Raw genomic sequence first — 17,021 nt, forward strand, 5'->3', positions numbered from 1 at the left:
TCTAAAGAAGCTTTAAGGGGATAGTGTTTGGTACAGAAGTTAAGATGCTGCCTGGAACACCTGTATCCCGTATAGCACTGCCTGGGTTCAAGTTCTGGCTCTGCTTCTGACTGCAGTTGTCATGCCATTGTGCATACTGGAAGGCAACAGGTGACAACTAAAGGACTTGTGTCCCTGCTAAGAGTTTCAGGCTCCTGGGTTTGGCCTGGTCCAGCCTTAGTTATTGCAACCATTTGGGGAGTGAAGAATAGATGGAAGATTTTTCTCTGTCTCTATCTCTCTGCCTTTCAAATAAATGAAAATAACTTGAAATGAAAAAAAAAAATATAACTGCTGGGCTGGTGTTGTGGCACAGTGGGTAAGGACAACACCTGTGATGCCAACAACCCATAGTGGCGCCGGGTCAGTGTCTGGCTGGCTTTACTTCCAATCCAGCTCCTTGCTAATGCAGCTGGGAAAATCAGCAGAAGATGGCCCAAGTGCTTGGGCCCCTGCACCCACATGGGAGACCTGGAAGAGGATCCTGACTCCTGGCTTCTGAGTGGCACAGTCCTGGCCATTGCAGCCATTTGGGAACCGAACTAGTGGATGGAAGATCTGTCTGTCTTTCCCTCCCTCTCTGTAACTCTTTCAATGAAATAAATCTTAAAAGAAAAAAATTTAACTGCTGAGAAGACAATATTAAATTCATGTGACTTACACACAGAAACAAAATATATAAAGAAATAATGTGTCAATATAATGTGTAAATGTGTCAATATAAAGAAAGTGATAGCAATAAAACTTTGGCCCAAGTTTTCAATATCAAATTCAGTAAATATTATAAAGAACTTAAGAACAATGAAATCACTTAACAGAAACCCGAAATTAACATCAAAAGGGGAGTATTTAAATGCATCATTTGATGCCTCTTTGTAAAGCAGCACAACAAAGATGGATTTTGCTTTTCACATTTATTCATAGAATATGATTTTTAAAAACAGATATTTATTTTAAAGATAAGAGAGAGAGAGAGAGAGTCAGATTTCATCTGCTGGTTTACTCCCAATACTTGCAACAGCCAGGGCCTGACCAGGCCAAACCAGGAGCCAAAGATCAATCTGAGACTCCCATGTAGGTGGCAGGGACCCAAGAACTGGAGCCATCACCAGCTGTTTCCTATTGCATTAGCAGGAAACTGAACTGGAAACAAGGGAGGCGGGACTCAAATCAGGCCCTCAGATGTTGGTGCACCAATCAGTGATTTAAGTGCCAAACACCTACCCTTAGAATACTTTTTAAAATGAGGAAAAGATGTAAAATCAGCTGGCTTAGAAAACATATACTTAAAGATCTAAGTTTAGTATTCTGTGGAGACTTTTTTTTTTTTTTAAAGAAAACACATTTCATACCATGTTTGCTGGAGTTTTGATCCAAAGATGTGTTCACAGAAATGCTGTCCACTGTAGTCCACTTCCTTAGTCTTGACTGTGGCTCTTTAATACTGTTCATATCCATATTTACATTCAAGTTTGAGTTCAAGCCTTAAAAAGAAAAGAAAACACAATTTATAAGATATAGCATACTTTCCTGCTGGTACCATTACTTCTATGTCCTAGAAAAACATAAGTAATTAATGTTTTCAATTCTGCTTAATGTTTCTTAACAGATATCACTTGCAAATCTGGCACTGCCAAATGATGAAGGCGAGGAAGGTGGAAAACTCTCTGGGCTCCTGGCCAAGGTCATGCAGAAACACTGACGAGAGAAAGAGTCTTCCAGACTATCAGAGAGAAAGCTGTGCGTACGAATCCTAAACAGAGATTCAAACATTTAATAGGCTGTTTCCAAGCAATAAAATGTTAACACTATAATTACATGTGGAAAACTATTTCTCCATATAATTTTGATTGTTCTTAAATTCCTTGCAAAATTAGAGAGAAAACAGTTTTACAGATGCCAAGTCATATAGTTTGTAAGTTTACTTCTAATAAAATATATCAGGTTAGCTATTCCCTAAGCATGAAGAATATGTAATCGCTTTCAGTCACTACCTTTTGCTTACAAACTAAACAATTTTCAGCTGGCTCACCAGCCACCCAAAGGATGTTATTTAAAGTAAAAGTAACCTGTCCTTACAGTTACATCTAAGGAGGCAATGTCTATATCCTAGCCGCCACTTAGATTTTCTCTTGAATTGAGGATAGAAATTTCAGTTTTAAGATACTGTGGAGGAAGCCAGCACTGTGGCACAGCAGGTAAAGCCGCCTGCTATGTTCAAGTCCCAGCTGCTCCATTTCTGATCCAGCTCTCTGCCATGGCCTGGGAAAGCAGTAGAAGACGGCCCAAGTCCTTAGGCCCCTGCTCTTGCTTGGGAGTCCTGGAGGAAGCTCCTGGCTCCTGGCTTCGGATAGGCGCAGCTCCAGCCTTTGTGGCCACCTGGAGAATGAACCAGATGGAAGACCTCTCTCTCTCTCTCTCTGCCTGTTAACTGTGCCTTTCACATAAAAAAATAAATCTTAAGAAAAAAAAAGAAAGAAAGATACAGTGGTCAGAAAACTTTTACATGAAATCACCTAAAATAGTTTTTTAAAAATGAAGACTTTCTAGGGAGACCCAGAATCTTTGTGTAACCCACTTCCAAATAGTTCTTAATCTACAATTTCAAATTAGGTGATATATAATTGTTTGGTTTGATGAGAACCCATGTGATATTAGGTCTGTCAAAGTTAACTTTTATAACATACATTCTGTAATATCATCCGCATTTTTGCAAAGAGCAAATTTGCTGCAATTGGAGCTATGAATTAGATAAAGGGCTGCCAATTTTTTCTCTAAAACTTCAAGATAGTTATCATAGACTTTGTGGGCCGCATAGTCTCTGTTTTTTTTTTTTTTTTTTTTTTTAAGGCTTTATTTATTTGGAAGAGTTACAGAGAGAAGGAGAGGGGGAGAGAGAGAGAGAGAGCGAGAGAGAGCGAGCGAAAGAAAGAGAGAGGTTTTCCATCTGCTGGTTCACTCCCCAAATGGTTGCAATGGCCAGAGCTGGGCCAATCTGAAACCAGGAGCCAGGCGTCAGGAGCTTTCCCCAGGTCTTCCACGCAGGTCCTCAGGCCCAAGGACTTGGGCCATCTTCTCCTGCTTTCCCAGGCCATAGAAGAGAGGTAGATTGGAAGTGGAGCAGCCAAGACTGGAACCGGAACCCATATGGGATGCCAGCGCTGAAGTCCAGGGCTTTAACCTGTGGCGCCACAGTGCTGGCCCCCAGTCTCTGTCCTGATAGAACTCAGCTGCTGCAGCACAAAAGCAGCCACAGATAATATGTTAACATAAAGGACATGGATACAATCCTATAACACTCTGATTTAGACAATTCTACTTCTTAAACAAGAAGTATCTCTTGAGGCCACTGCCTGCAACGAAAGCACTCCATATGGGCACAGATTCATAGCCCAGCTGCTCCACTTCCCATCCAGCTTCCCAGTGATGGCCTGGGGAAAGCAGTGAAAGACAGCCCAAGTGCTTGGGCCCCTGCTACCCACGTGGGAGATCTGGAAGTTGCTGGCTCTTGGCTTTGACCTGGCCCAGTACCAGACATTGGAGCCATCTGGGGAGTGAACCAGCAGATGGAAGATCTCTCCCTCCCTCTAACTCTTTCAAATAAATAAATAAATCTTAAGAAAAATAAAAAATCTCTTGCTAAAATGCAAGGATAGGAAATCCCCAGTTTAGACCTGATCTCTCGACTGACCCAATTTATAGGTCAAGTACGGAGTCAAATACTAAGATCAAAACCAGTCACTGTTCTCTGTTATCACTGTTCCTGTGTCTCTGGGATCACAGCATCACCACCACATTCACCTCCAGTGCTGACTGACAAAGGAACCGCTCCTGGAGATGTGCAGAGATCGCTAACAACCCCAAAGCCCCAAGGGTAATTCCTGCCCTAGCTGAGAGTCCACGGCCATACTGGGAGAGCCAAACCATGTCTTAATTCAGCCATAGGGAGAACTAACAGCAGGGGCAACAGCATGCCCCAACCTCTGCCCACAGCCCAGCACCAGTGGTTAACACAGCTGGGCAGCAAAGAACAAAGCAGGCTCACCAGAACCACTGTAAGGAAAGAAAGAAAAAACAAAATGAACAAGGCACGCACAACTACGGGGCAAACTGCACTTAAGGGCTCAGGGAAAAAAATGGGAGCTAGAAAGGAGGTAACACACATGCCTGAAATTTCCACACAGTGAATAAAAGCCAACGAAATCCCTTCTCTTCCCCTCATTTTATGTTTCTTTGAGTAATCATTTATAAATATTTAGAAACAACTGGATTTTTAAGTTCTAACTAGCAAACGTGACTATGACCACTCCATTTGTTTCTCCAAAGCAACACTGCTCAAAAATTCTCCAGGTGCTAATTCTTTTAATCCCATTAGCCTTTCCCACCCCTTCTTCTTCTACAATTACAATATCAGAGTCTTAAAAAGCAAAGTGACTGTAGGACTTCTGAAATGGTGTGGTATTTTTAAATGGAGAAAGCTCTGCCCTGAAGCATGAGTATGGGCTGATCCTAGAAGAGGCTATGGCAACCGTGAGAGGGAACAGCCAAAGGAGCGATGTAGCTTTCATGGAGCAGTAACGTGCTAGAGTAGGACAGGAGAGCGCATGCTTGTCATACCACAGCATCAGCTGACCGCCCTGGCCAAGGAGAAACCCACCTATAGGGAAGTTGCTGAAAGCATTTATTGGTGATGGCCCTTTTTGCAGCTCAGGTGTAGTGTGGGGCATGACATTATCAAGGAAAGACTTCATGGCTGGCTGATGGAGTGACTGCTGCTGAGATGGCGGGGTCTGTTGCTTCACCAACAGGTTTGGATCGAGTTGACGAGACTGCTGCATCATTTGCTGCTGCACACTAAGAGGTCGACCCTTCAAACAACAAAATGATTGGGAAAAATTCTTCATAGACTCCTACACATTCCTCTTCATTTTTGATTTCACTTTCATCTCCACAAGAAGATAATCACATGGTAATAGTTAACATGACTCAGGACAAACAGCAAACATAGCAAACACCACACTGCATTGAGTTTCAGTATAAAGACATCACATTGCTTGTTACAATGGAAATGCTGCTAATTGAGTTTCTTAAAACAAAGGACAGCGCCACAAGTGAAGGATCTGATCTACCTGCTGGTCTTGCTGCTGCCGGTTACCAGAAGGCACGCTTCTCTGACTCTGCGCCCTTTGCTGCTGTGCTAACAATCGCTGGAGAGAAGAGGGCAAAAAGGTTGTCACTACCACACCACATTTCAGGATACCTCAGAGACCGCTGCACATGGAGCCACGGACGCATGCCCTGCCTCAGCCGCATCACTGCTTGCCTGGACAGTCTGGCTTGTAGTCATTCTGCTCAAATTCAGTCTTTACTTCAATTCAAACTCTCCCCTTCACAGAGAAACTTTTCCTGATCATCCTGTCCCCTGCCTGCAGACCCGGCTGGGGCTGCTTTCCTAGCATCCTGCACCTCTCTGAAAACTCCTTCCACATGCCTGCTCACAACCTGTATTCCCTCATCAACATTAAGCTCTTAGGGCCAGGATCTGCTCCCTTTACTGCAGTACGTTCTACAGAGTCTAGCGTCTGGCACACAGTGGACACTCAATAAATGCATAGTGAACAAGACTACTATTGTCCTTACCTGTAACTGGGAGATCTGAGAAAGCTGGTTTAGTTGGGATAGCTGGTTCAGCATGGCTACCTGCTGAGGGCCAAAGAGCGGATTCAGGCCACCGTTGTTTGGTGCATACTTCAGCAATGAAACTGGAACCTAACGATCACAATGGTAACTTAGTAATGTTCATAAAGTAACTCACTCAGCTAAATGTGCAATGGACTTGAAGTTACATTTCTGGGCTAGTCCCTGGGGAACTGTGGTCTTTCCAAAAGATGACAGAATAAATATTAATCTGGTAATTTTTGCTATTGTCCTTTTCCCAAGATGTAGTATAGGAAAAACATGGTAAACTTTGGATTTAAATTATCCTTGACTCATTTTCTCCACTCTGTATAATTCAGAACTAGCTGCATCGCAAAGACGCCAATAAATATCCTGATGCTCAACTAGTCTTCTTGTTCAAATATAAAATTCTGCAACGCTCTTTTCCAGGTAGGCAGAGAGGATGGAGTACTCACCTGAGGGGAGAGTAATGGAGGAGGCACTTGAGCACGGAGATTAGGCTGAGATGAACTAAGAGGTTGTGCTGGAGGCTGCTGCATGCCCCGGGGTTGTGCTGCTGTGTTTCCAACACCAAACATACTGGGATTGCCATTCTACAAAAACAATAAAGTACCAGTGAGTTCTTTAAGGATGAACCATTTCATTACGAATCTTATCATTGATTAAAACACAGTAACTACATGTAAGAGAGATCTTATTACTAATAGAAATCATTCAACAGAGAGCCTAAAATACACGTCTGGACTTACCTGTCTAACAGAATTCAAGTTTTGCATACCCAGCCCTGCTATGGAGCCAAGGGCCTGGTTAGGTAGTGCACTATTTGAAGGGGGAAGCTTCATGCTTTGACTGGACATAAACTGCATGTTTTGGGATTCATCTGCTACAATGCCATCCTGATTGGACAGACAGAAAGATGTGCAACACCAGCCAAGCAAACAAGTGGAAGGGAGAAATCATTGCAGGAACAGAAGAGAAGTCACATGACATTCCAGCATCAACAGGAAACAGGTAGAAAACAGAAGAGATCAGATTAGTGTTAATTTAGAGTACATACAAAGAGCCAAACATATTTCATGGGATTAAGAAGAAAATATAAATGCAACTTCTATACTAAACTGAGACATAAAAAGACAATGAACTGTAAATTCAGTAATAGGATTTGGCACTGGATTATAACACTTTAGATTATACAAAATGTTCTAAAATATTAACATGACGATTATGCTACTAAGTGTACTGGTTTATTGGTCACAGAGGTAAAAGAAAAAAACTTTACCTTATCAAAATAAGGACTGCGCTCCATGGAAGACTCTTTGGAAATCTGAGGCCGAGAACCAGGGCCTTTCCCGACCGTTCGATTGTAATCACCAATATTTAGGCTATGTTTATCTATTTCCATTCGCTTTTCTTGTAACATTCCTAATAAACACAGGAGACTATGTTATCAAGAAGGAAGACAACCTAATAGGATTCAGATAAATTGGCAATGAAAAGCAAAATACTCACTTTCCAAACTGAAATGACTTCTGCCTCGACAGGAATGTGAGAAATGCACTTGCACTGCATGCACCTTGCATTCCTCCCGAGGGAAGGAGGGTGAGCAGATGCTGTTACCTTACTGAGCCCATTAACTTGAAAATGGACTGGTCAACAAAAGGTTGCAAAGAATCTCATTTTAAGACAAGCTCTGAGCAACATTAATGTAAGACATCTTGGAAGTCATCTGGAATCTGGTTAATTTTATAACAAAAATCCTTCCCATTAATAAGTAACAAAAACAACCACCAAAACCCATCATGACAAACTACTATTTAAAAAAATGCCAGGGCTACCCTAAGGGCTTTATATGTATTTCTTTAATGCTTCTAGGGTTATAGCCGTCATCCCTGTTTAGCACACAGGGTAATTAATGCCTTCCTCTATTTCCTTGCTGTTCATTACTCCCCAATTCTGACTGCCCTGCTATAAACATGACCACTTACGAGGGAAACGCCTCTCCAACAGTCTTTTTCTTGCTGGGCCAGCCTTTAAGCTACCATCCCCTTTCCATAAATCTTTTAAAATGTGGACAATGTGGGGCAGGTGTTGTGGCAATAGTAGGTTAAGCTGCTGCTTGGAACACCCACAACCCACATCCCACATCCGAGTACTGAGAGATTCAGGTCCCAGCTACCTCGGCTTTGGATCCTGCTCCCTGTTAATGCATCTGGGAGGTAGCAGATGAAGGAGATCAAGTACTTGAGTCCTTGCCACCCATGTGGGACACCTAGGTTGAGCGCCTGGCTCCAGCCTGGCCCAGCCCAATCCCAGCTGTTGCAGTCATTTCGGGAGTGAACCAGCGGATGGAGGATCTCTTTTTTCCTCTTTATCTTCCTCTTTTTGAAAAAAGCAGACAATGCTCTCTGCATACCCATCCTTACCACACATTCAGTAGTTTCTGTCCTTCCTGCACAACTGAGCCCACCTCCCTGGTGTGTTGAACAGACCAAGATGACTCAGCATCTGTGTTTCACTGCCTCTATAAACCTGCTTCATGTACTACCAAGGCAGCAACCATCGCCATCAAGTGACCTCCAGATACAAGTATATCTACTTCAACGTACCATTGTCACTTCTCACACAAGACTTCTCCTTAAACCTTACTCTCCACATCTTTCATTCCTCAAATCTGTTTCTTTGCAAATCATTATTCTTTGAGATATTTACCACCGTCATAATACTTACCCTTACTACCCTCATTCAAGACAAGTGGAAAAGGAAAAAAATGCTTAAAATAGGTAGTTTTAAAACATCATTAGCTTCTTGAAGTATGGGTGAGGCGTTTTAACATGTTAAGACCTTCCCTTGAATATCAACAACCTTTACAAGGACCTCTTCCTTTACTCTCTCTACCCCTGGCTAGCAGCACCTCTATTCACTGATACCTGCAGGCTGGCCATCTTGCTCTCTCCCTCTCTCCATCTAGTACCGCAACCAACTCCAACCAGCGCTTCTCAAAAATCTCTTTCCAAGCTGTCCCTTCCTAGTGATCTATGTTATTGTTGCTTGTGTAAAAAGTAGTGTGTCGCATCTCCCCAACATTGTGCACCCCTTTAGAAACCTATAGAGTAGGAATCTCTCCTTAGTCTTTCAGTCCTCTAACGAGATTGTTTCGTTACCAATGGCTTACTCCAAGTCCTGCTGTCACATCTGTTTCCTGACAACCACTCTCCTCTTCCCATAACTGTATTCACTTGCCTTCTGAAAAACTGCTCTAATTCTAATCTAATGTGTCCTCTCTCTCCTCATTCTTACTCCCCAGAATTCTGCCTTCCATTCATTAGCTTACAACTCTCTCTGGTCAATGTATTCACAGGGCCTTAAGTACCTTTCATGTCTCATTAATCACACATATTACATCTCCAGCTCTATTCTGTACTCCACATTCAGATTTTCTACTGTTTAGTGGACATTATGACATAGTTTTCATAGTAACAATAGATGCAATTTCTTATCTATCAAATTTACCATTCCTATATTTCTTATATCAAATAATGACCAGAGAAGGATTTACTGTCTCTCAGCTCCAAATTCAACCTTTCTGACTGCTCTATTTATATGTGGACTTTTTTCCTCCTTTGCCAACTGGTATTGAGGCTTTGTCATTAGAAGTCACTAGAGAGTGCAGGAGGAAAAGTTTTGCTGCCAGTGCAGTGTGCTCATTTGGCAGGCTTTGGTAGCTTCCATGGCTTTCCCTGTGCCTGGCTGGTCAGCAGCATTAGCGGCCAGCTTCCAGCATCCCCTGCCCCCGCCCCAATACCTCCAGACTTCTGTAGTAGATTTGGTGAGCTATCTCTTTATCAACAGTTTTCTCCAGCACTCTACAGGACAGCTTTCTGGCAACTTCACCAGCACATCGTCCCAGCAACTTCTCTGTCACTCCGTGGACCATGGAGGAGGCAGAGGAATAGATGCATAGCCTAGATATGGATTTTTCTTGCTATTAAAGCTTTTGTCATGCATGCTGTCACAGAACGCCTTAGCTCCTCTCATGGTCCCCCTCATGCACTGTGTCTGATCAAGAAGCTCATTCCATAGCAAAGGATATATCTGTGGAATTAACTGCTTTTATCACATGCACCACCATCTGAAGGCAGCTAATTACATCAATAGGTAGAATGGCTAGTTGAGGACTCAGCTACAAAGAGAAGCGGGAGGCAAGATCCTTTGGATTGGCTTCTGTCTCATAAGTTGTACTATGAGATGTACTGTCTCCCTTGTTACAAGAATTTGCAGGTCTAGGAATGAAAATGTCGAAGTGGGAGTGGCTTCTCACACAATTATAGCCAATGAGCCACTTAGAAAATGCCTGCCTCCCATTCTGACAACTCCACTGATTTGGCTTCAGCCTGGTCCAGCCTTTCAAATAAATAAACAGATCTCTAAAATGAAACAAGTTGACATGAACTGTCCTGAGTTTGGACTTGCACTGACTTACTGCCTCTGAGCTCCAAATTCACCCATTTGCTCTGTGAAAAAACACAAACCCATCAGGGCCCTTTACATATTTTCTTCCTTTGGGAGCTGGCATGGAAGCTTGGCCAGCAGAGGGCACAAGGAGACACTGCAGGAGCGAGTCTGGCTTCCTGGCTCTAGTGTGCTCACTGCTACAGCTCAGGCAGCTTGCCCAGCACCAGGTGCCAGCAGGGCCAGCCTCACCACCCCTGGCAGTTTGCTCACAGTCACTAGTGACCTGTCCTATGAGCTGCTATTTTAGAGGGTGGGTTTCCTACAGTCCCACTGGGGTGGCAGCATAGGGACTTCTTTGCCATGTAGAGTCATGCCCATGCCCAAGACACTGGATCTCAGTCTGGGGTGTGGTTTGGGTGAGGAGGGCACAGCAGTCTTTTCCCGAGGTGAGTGACCTCTCCTTGGATCGGTTACTCGTACATTCTTTGCTGTACTCTCTAGTGCCTACCAGCCACCCATTACTATCTCTAATTTCTTGTTGAGTTTATGAACTTTTTTACCACCTACTAAACAGTCCAGGTAAGAAAGCTGGGAGTCATCTGTAATCAATCTATAAGACATAAATCCAAATTATGTTGCTCTCCTCTACTTAGAACTCTTCAATCCCATACTTACAGAATCAAATCCAGACCCCAACTTCCTTGTCGTTTAACAGTAAGCCTGGTGTTATCAAGCATCCTTACCACGACTGTCTCTGACCCTCACCTAACCACCGATTCTGTATTCCTTGGCCCAGTTTTGGTCCAACCTGCTATTTCTCCACTCTCCCTGATCAAGAACGCTGCATCCCCAAGGTGGATAACTCACTCCTGAGAGGATGCTATCAAAGACTACTGCCCCCAGATCCTTCGCTCTGCACAGTGATTTGCACTTTAAAGACACTTCAAGTCATTTAATCAATGCACTTCAATGTATACTGGAAAGCACACGAATACCACAACCGTGCGGCTGAGTCTCCCCTCTCCTGGTCTGCGACAGGGTTCTCTCAGTACGGTCTCAGCACAGATGTGCCTGTCCATCAGTGATGAATATAAACATAAATGGATTTAATCTTCTCTTACCTCCAGAAAGGTCCATCTTATTGCTCTGTACATTTTCTTCTGGTGAGTCTCTCTGAAGAAAGAAACAGCAGCATGTCAGCATAAATTATCAACAGAACAAAAAAATGTTCATGATCTGTGAAATTCAAGTGGATTATGAAGCTTCATTTTTCACTGCTTCATGCAACAACAATAAAATTTCAAATAAGAAAAATGACCAAAGTGTCTTGCTGAAACAGTTAAAAAAAAATGAAGGGTTGTAGGCCAATTTTACTCTAACTTCAAGGATATTTCTATAAAAAAGAATGATTTTTAACAAAACATGAAATTGGGATACATTATAGACTTGATCATCAAAAGGGGAAAGAGCTGCTAAGAAAGCACACTTACCGAAAAACTGATATTTGAAAACTGTTTAACAAATGGATTTATCCATGCATCTTCTTGTTTGTTTCCACCTTTCATCATTCCCTTTGTAAAATAAAAGAGCAGAAAAGATGCCATGGCCATCTCTATTTATCTGGGTACAGTGACGGGTTAATAAACTTAAAGACAATTCCCAACTCTCATTTTTAGTCAATAATTTCTCCTCCAAACAACTCTTATCAGAGTTGTTATTAATTAAAAAAAATCAACTTATTTGATTTTCAACTTCCTTTGCTCCAGTCCTCTGGTATAGCTGTAATGTACAGAGAAATCTCTAAAGGCAAGCAGTCAGAAGGAAAAGACAGAAGCAAAGGGCCTTGACGACCCACAAAAAGAAAAAGGGCCTCTAAGTAATGGAGAACTGTCGGTCAGTTCCCAATATATGATGGACTGCATTCTATAAGATAAATAATAATTTGGACTTTTGGAACTTGCAGATCGAACCAAAGTAAAAAATAATGAGTACGCTCTCAAGTTAGTCCAAGGAAATCAATTTAGCCCATAATTTTATGTTCTGTATACTGTACTAAGAAAAAACAAAACAAAAAAAACAAATAAAACAAAACAAAAAATCCATGTGTTTCCACATGTATAAGTATTTTAAAATTTCAATCTCTGTTGCCAAGAACATAACACCTCCAGCAGTAGCTGAAGCTGGGACTCCTTCTACTTAGTGTCAGCTCTCTGGGGCAGGCTGGAGTGTGGGCAGTACAGAAACTGCATGAAGACATGAACTGACATAGTCAAGAGTCCTGTGATCAGCAGTGCTGACAGACAGAGGCTGCAAGCCATGGAGACCTACGTCTCCCACTTACGGGAAGATCATAGGACCATTTTCAGTCTGTTGCCTTAATTTCCTTTTCCCTTTGCTGCTACCTGTTCCTTCTGACTGTGAAACAGAACACGGCTTCATAATTTTCCCCCTAAATGCAGGTCTCTGAAGCAAGCAACTAGCCCTCTCCGGGGTTTCTGAAGTTGGCTTTGATTCCCTTTCCTCTTTCAATCCCACCCCCATGTTCTAAGGGCGAGTCTTTCTGTCCCCTATATTGGGAAAGTTCTCAAATTAGTCCCTTCGACTATATGTCCACTCTTGTTGCCCAATTCAGGACCTCCTTTCTAACGTGAATTAATGCACAAGTTTCCTGAGATCCCTAACTCTGGCCTTTCCTCTGCTCCAATTTGCATTCATACTCTCACTGGTTAGCTTTCTTTTGAAAAAGTCACAAAGAATCCCACTGATTGTGCCTTCTACTTAATTTCATTGGCTCCTTACTTTATACAGAATAAAGTTCAAATTCTTTGGCATGATATTGAAAACACGTCACAATCTAACCTTAATCTAACTACGCAGCCAGATCCCTTGTTACTTCTTTCTAGAAATTCTACATTGTAGCCATGTTAGGCAACTATTTTCCTTAACACATCCCACCCTCCAGGCATCTTCCAAACTTCAGCTGATATTTTTTTGAAGCTCTCCTGAGGCCCCAAATCAGACTACGAGCTCCTCGAAGGTGTAGCTCATCTTAGTGCATCTCAATCCCCAGCACCAAGCACAGTACCTGGCACACAGCAGAGGCTAAATAAATGTTTGCAGTTGCTTTCTAAAGATTTTTACTAGCAGAAACAAAGGAGAAAGAGTAAAAAGGCTACACACCCTTTCCCTTCTCCTTTTTTTGCCACTCAGACCCTGTAAGGAAAGACAAAGTCACAAAACAGCACGGTCCAGTGGGAAGAACACAGGGTTTGGAATTGGAAGACCTAAACTCAAGTCCTTGCTCTGCCACTTACTAGTTATGCAACTTTGGGCAAGTCACCACCTTTTCCAGTGTCAAACTCCTCATCACTATCCTACCTTAGAAGGTTATGAGGATCAAATGATTTATGTAAAACATGTAAAAAGCATTTTGTAAGCTACATGGCAAGGCAACAGGTAAATTCAGCCAAATGAATAATTTAAAAAATGAAAATGGCAGGTCCGAGACTTACAATCCCAGGATTAAAAGGGAGGAACCTTTGGCAGTCAGCTATTCCAGCAACCCACTGGATACCTGACTTCTAAGGTCCCTCAAAAGGTAATCATTTTCAATTAAGGAGGGGAGGTTGTATTAGAATCACTTAAGGGACTAGGCATATATTGCCATCATCCACCCAGTACCACCTCTTAGGAACCAATGATCTTGAAGAGTGGTTCCTAAACTTGGCTCTCCATCAGACACTTGGGGGGCCTGTTGACAGGAAACTTGGTCCGATTTCCAAAAATTCAGGAGACACTGGGTAAAGAAGTTATATTTTTAATAAATGTCACAAGATTCTGATGAACAGCCAAGCCAGATTCAGGAACACAATTTATCCATACATAAAAGCAAAGTCAAGCTTGGCCCATTCCTAGGGATTTTTGTCACAGGACCTTTTAGGATGAGGAAGGGACAATGATGGCAGATAAATAAAGAGGACGGTGACTCTGGGTAAAGGGGAGGTCAGGGACTCCAGGGGGGAGGTGGGATGGGAGATGAACTGGCAGTGGGATGGAAGTCAACATGGAGATTTGCCCTTCTCTTCATCCTCACCATTGCAGGCACCACCCTGGGGTGAGGGGTTGTCCCAAGCAGCACTGGTGAAGGGGGAGGAGGAGAGAAATCCCAAGCTGTAGCAGTGGGGAGAAAGGAAGTTCCTGTGGTCTTGTTTTTCTAGGTGGCTGCCCAGACGAGAGGCTATACTATGTGGGGACTGCCTGCACTGTACTGAGTGCCATAAATGGGCAGGCAAGAGATTAATTTTCTGTGGGTAAACTACCTTTGGAATTTAAAGTTTCAAGGGTTTTTCCCTTGAAGTGTTTACCTTCGATGACATTTTCTTTGTGTATGGTGGCCAATTTAAAGATGAGTTGAGCTCTTGAGATGAATTACTATTCCACATTCCAATCTCGACATCCTCCTCTTCTTCCCAGCCAGTGGGGCGATTTCCAGGCAATGGTATATCATCACCACACCAGCCATCTTGCATAGATTTTGGCCCTGATTGTTGATTTGTGACACAAAGAGAAACACATTTTAATTAAAAAATTCCTTCTGGAGGACAAGCATGCATTAAAAAGTGGGAGAGGGGCCCTAAGACAACAGGAAAGACTTTAAAAAAAAATTTCCCTTCACAAATTTGCATAATGGAAATGTATATTTTGAAATAAAAGTGTCATTCAAAATGAGTTCATTTAAAGCTTCAGGGCCAGTGATGTGGCACTGGCAACTACTGATTAAGTTACCACCAGTGAAGGCAGCATCCCATATGGGCACTGCTTCAAGTCCCAGCCACTCCACTTCTGACCCAGCTCCCTGCTAATGCACCTGGGAAAAGCAGAAGACCCACGTATTATTTGGTCCCCTGCCACCCACTGGGGAGACCCTGAAGCAGCTCCTTACTCCCGCTTCCATTTGGGGAGTGAACCAGTGGACAGAAAATCTCTCTATAACTCTGCCTTTCCAAGAAATAAATAAATCTTAAAATAAATTAGTAAGACTTCTTCCATGTCTTTACAAATAAGAGGGCTCCTTAACATGGACAATGGTAGTATTTTCCTTTGTACCCACTTAATCTGCCTAGTGACACACAGAACAAAGAGGATGGATAAAATTTGAAAGAACCAATTCTGATAAGTATTTTCAAAAAGAGTGGCCAAAAGTATTTTAAGTCATAAGTAGAAACCACCATATCTGGGGCTGGCACTGGGGCACAGCAAGTTAAGCCATGGCCTGTACCACCAGCATCCCAGGTGGGCACCAACTGAGTTCTTAGCTTCAATTCTGATCCAGCTTCCCTGCTAATGTGTCTGGAAAGCAGCGGAAGAAGGCCTAAGTCTCTGGGCCCCTGCACCAACGTGGGAAACCAGGAAGAAGCTCTTGGCTTTAGCCTGGCCTTGTCCCTGTCACTGTGGCCATTGGAGAGTAAACCAGTGGAAGAAAGATCTCTCTTTCTCTGTCTCTCCTTTCTAACTCTTTCAAATAAAAAAAACAAAAAACAAAAAACAAACAAACAAACAAAAAAACCCACTGTTATCTCCACACATGGCTTTGGGATTCCATGGGCTATGTTTTATGCACAATCTTACAGGACAGCAACATCAGAAGCTAGGGGTCCTTTCTGAGCCAGGCTAATTTTCTGTGTAATTTTTGGGAAATAATCTGACAGTCGGATATGTGCCCTCAAGGTTACACTCTTCAATCTCTCAGTCTGGATGGCATGAAAGTTGCTAGATTATTTCCAGATAATCCCATCTGGTAAAATACAGTTCAGATTTGGTGAGAGATGAAATTGTTAATAGTCATAGTTCTAAGAAAATGAGAGAAAATTCAGAAAGAGTAAAAACAGCAAACCAAATACTGAATATCATTTAGTATGGCATATTATATGGATACATTATCAATAGAGAAACATTATCCAATTATAGTCAAATGATCACCACTGCAACAGTTACCGGAGATTGCTAATAGCTTACCAGATTTGCTTAATGCTTGTGGACCAACAGAGCTGGAGCCCCACGTGGATGGGTTGGATGCCGCAGCAATGGGTTCCCCCCAGCTGGGACCACTGTCGATGGGTTTACCCCATGCTGAAGTACCATTATCCACAGTTGTGGCTGGAGTAGAAGGCTCCCCCCAGGGCTCACCCCAGCCTTTAAAAAGTGTGGGAAAAGAAGTTATCAGCATAGATGGTAAGGGGGGTACAGCGAAATAAGCAATAAATAAAGAACACTTAGGTAATCAAGGATAAAGAATTTCATTTGACATGTTGGATAATGATGCTCTGATATAGGCAAAACAGTATCTGTTTTACGTAAAGACAAATCATTTATTAACATAATTTACCTATATGCTGTGAATTTTTTAAAAGTTTTCTTTTTTCCTAATTGCCCTCTGTACCTAGAGCAGATTCTCTTCAAAAACCTCAATTATAGAAAATCACCTTCCTCTGAGGATGAATTTAATTCCTGGAAAAATAAAATCTATTTGAACCAACCCTAGTGAACTGAGGCAAGTAATGAGGCTTGTAAAGTACTATATGGATACAATTTTAACCTTTCCATATCACTGTACTGCAAAAACAATCAATTACCAGACTAACAATGGGTAAGCAGTCTAAAAATAGACAAGCTGGGAAACACTTATTAAAAACCCAAATCATTAGGCTGAAGTTGTCCAAAGTGAAGAAAATCAAAGCCATTCTCATATTTTGTTTAAAAGAATCAAAAGAAACAGACTCTCCCTTAGATACATACCTTTTTCATCTATAAATGAAGCCTAAATTGCTACAGTATACTATACGCCGACTAAA

The 17,021-nt window shown here is 42.3% G+C and overlaps 1 protein-coding gene across 28 annotated transcripts in view; it reads right to left on the bottom strand.

Annotated features, from left to right (window-relative positions):
• The window catches only part of TNRC6A (trinucleotide repeat containing adaptor 6A), a 101,984-nt gene that overhangs the window by 14,421 nt on the left and 70,542 nt on the right, over nucleotides 1-17,021 (bottom strand). For 12 of the 28 annotated variants that reach the window (XM_051847523.3, XM_051847516.3, XM_051847527.3 and 9 more), the window contains 12 exons: nucleotides 16,186-16,362; nucleotides 14,535-14,710; nucleotides 13,351-13,383; nucleotides 11,661-11,741; nucleotides 11,292-11,343; nucleotides 6,998-7,140; nucleotides 6,468-6,614; nucleotides 6,174-6,311; nucleotides 5,680-5,808; nucleotides 5,169-5,246; nucleotides 4,697-4,907; nucleotides 1,392-1,523 (listed from right to left, as the gene is read on the bottom strand). In XM_051847523.3, the coding sequence (XP_051703483.1) occupies nucleotides 1,392-1,523; nucleotides 4,697-4,907; nucleotides 5,169-5,246; nucleotides 5,680-5,808; nucleotides 6,174-6,311; nucleotides 6,468-6,614; nucleotides 6,998-7,140; nucleotides 11,292-11,343; nucleotides 11,661-11,741; nucleotides 13,351-13,383; nucleotides 14,535-14,710; nucleotides 16,186-16,362 (1,497 nt within the window). The remainder of the gene's footprint in view (nucleotides 1-1,391; nucleotides 1,524-4,696; nucleotides 4,908-5,168; nucleotides 5,247-5,679; nucleotides 5,809-6,173; nucleotides 6,312-6,467; nucleotides 6,615-6,997; nucleotides 7,141-11,291; nucleotides 11,344-11,660; nucleotides 11,742-13,350; nucleotides 13,384-14,534; nucleotides 14,711-16,185; nucleotides 16,363-17,021) is intronic. The other 16 variants (XM_070064564.2, XM_051847521.3, XM_089321723.1 and 13 more) reach the window with 6 other exon arrangements.

Source organism: Oryctolagus cuniculus, chromosome 19, assembly GCF_051225735.1.
Source record: "Oryctolagus cuniculus isolate XC-2025 breed Fujian yellow rabbit chromosome 19, ASM5122573v1, whole genome shotgun sequence".
Lineage (NCBI taxonomy): Eukaryota > Metazoa > Chordata > Mammalia > Lagomorpha > Leporidae > Oryctolagus > Oryctolagus cuniculus.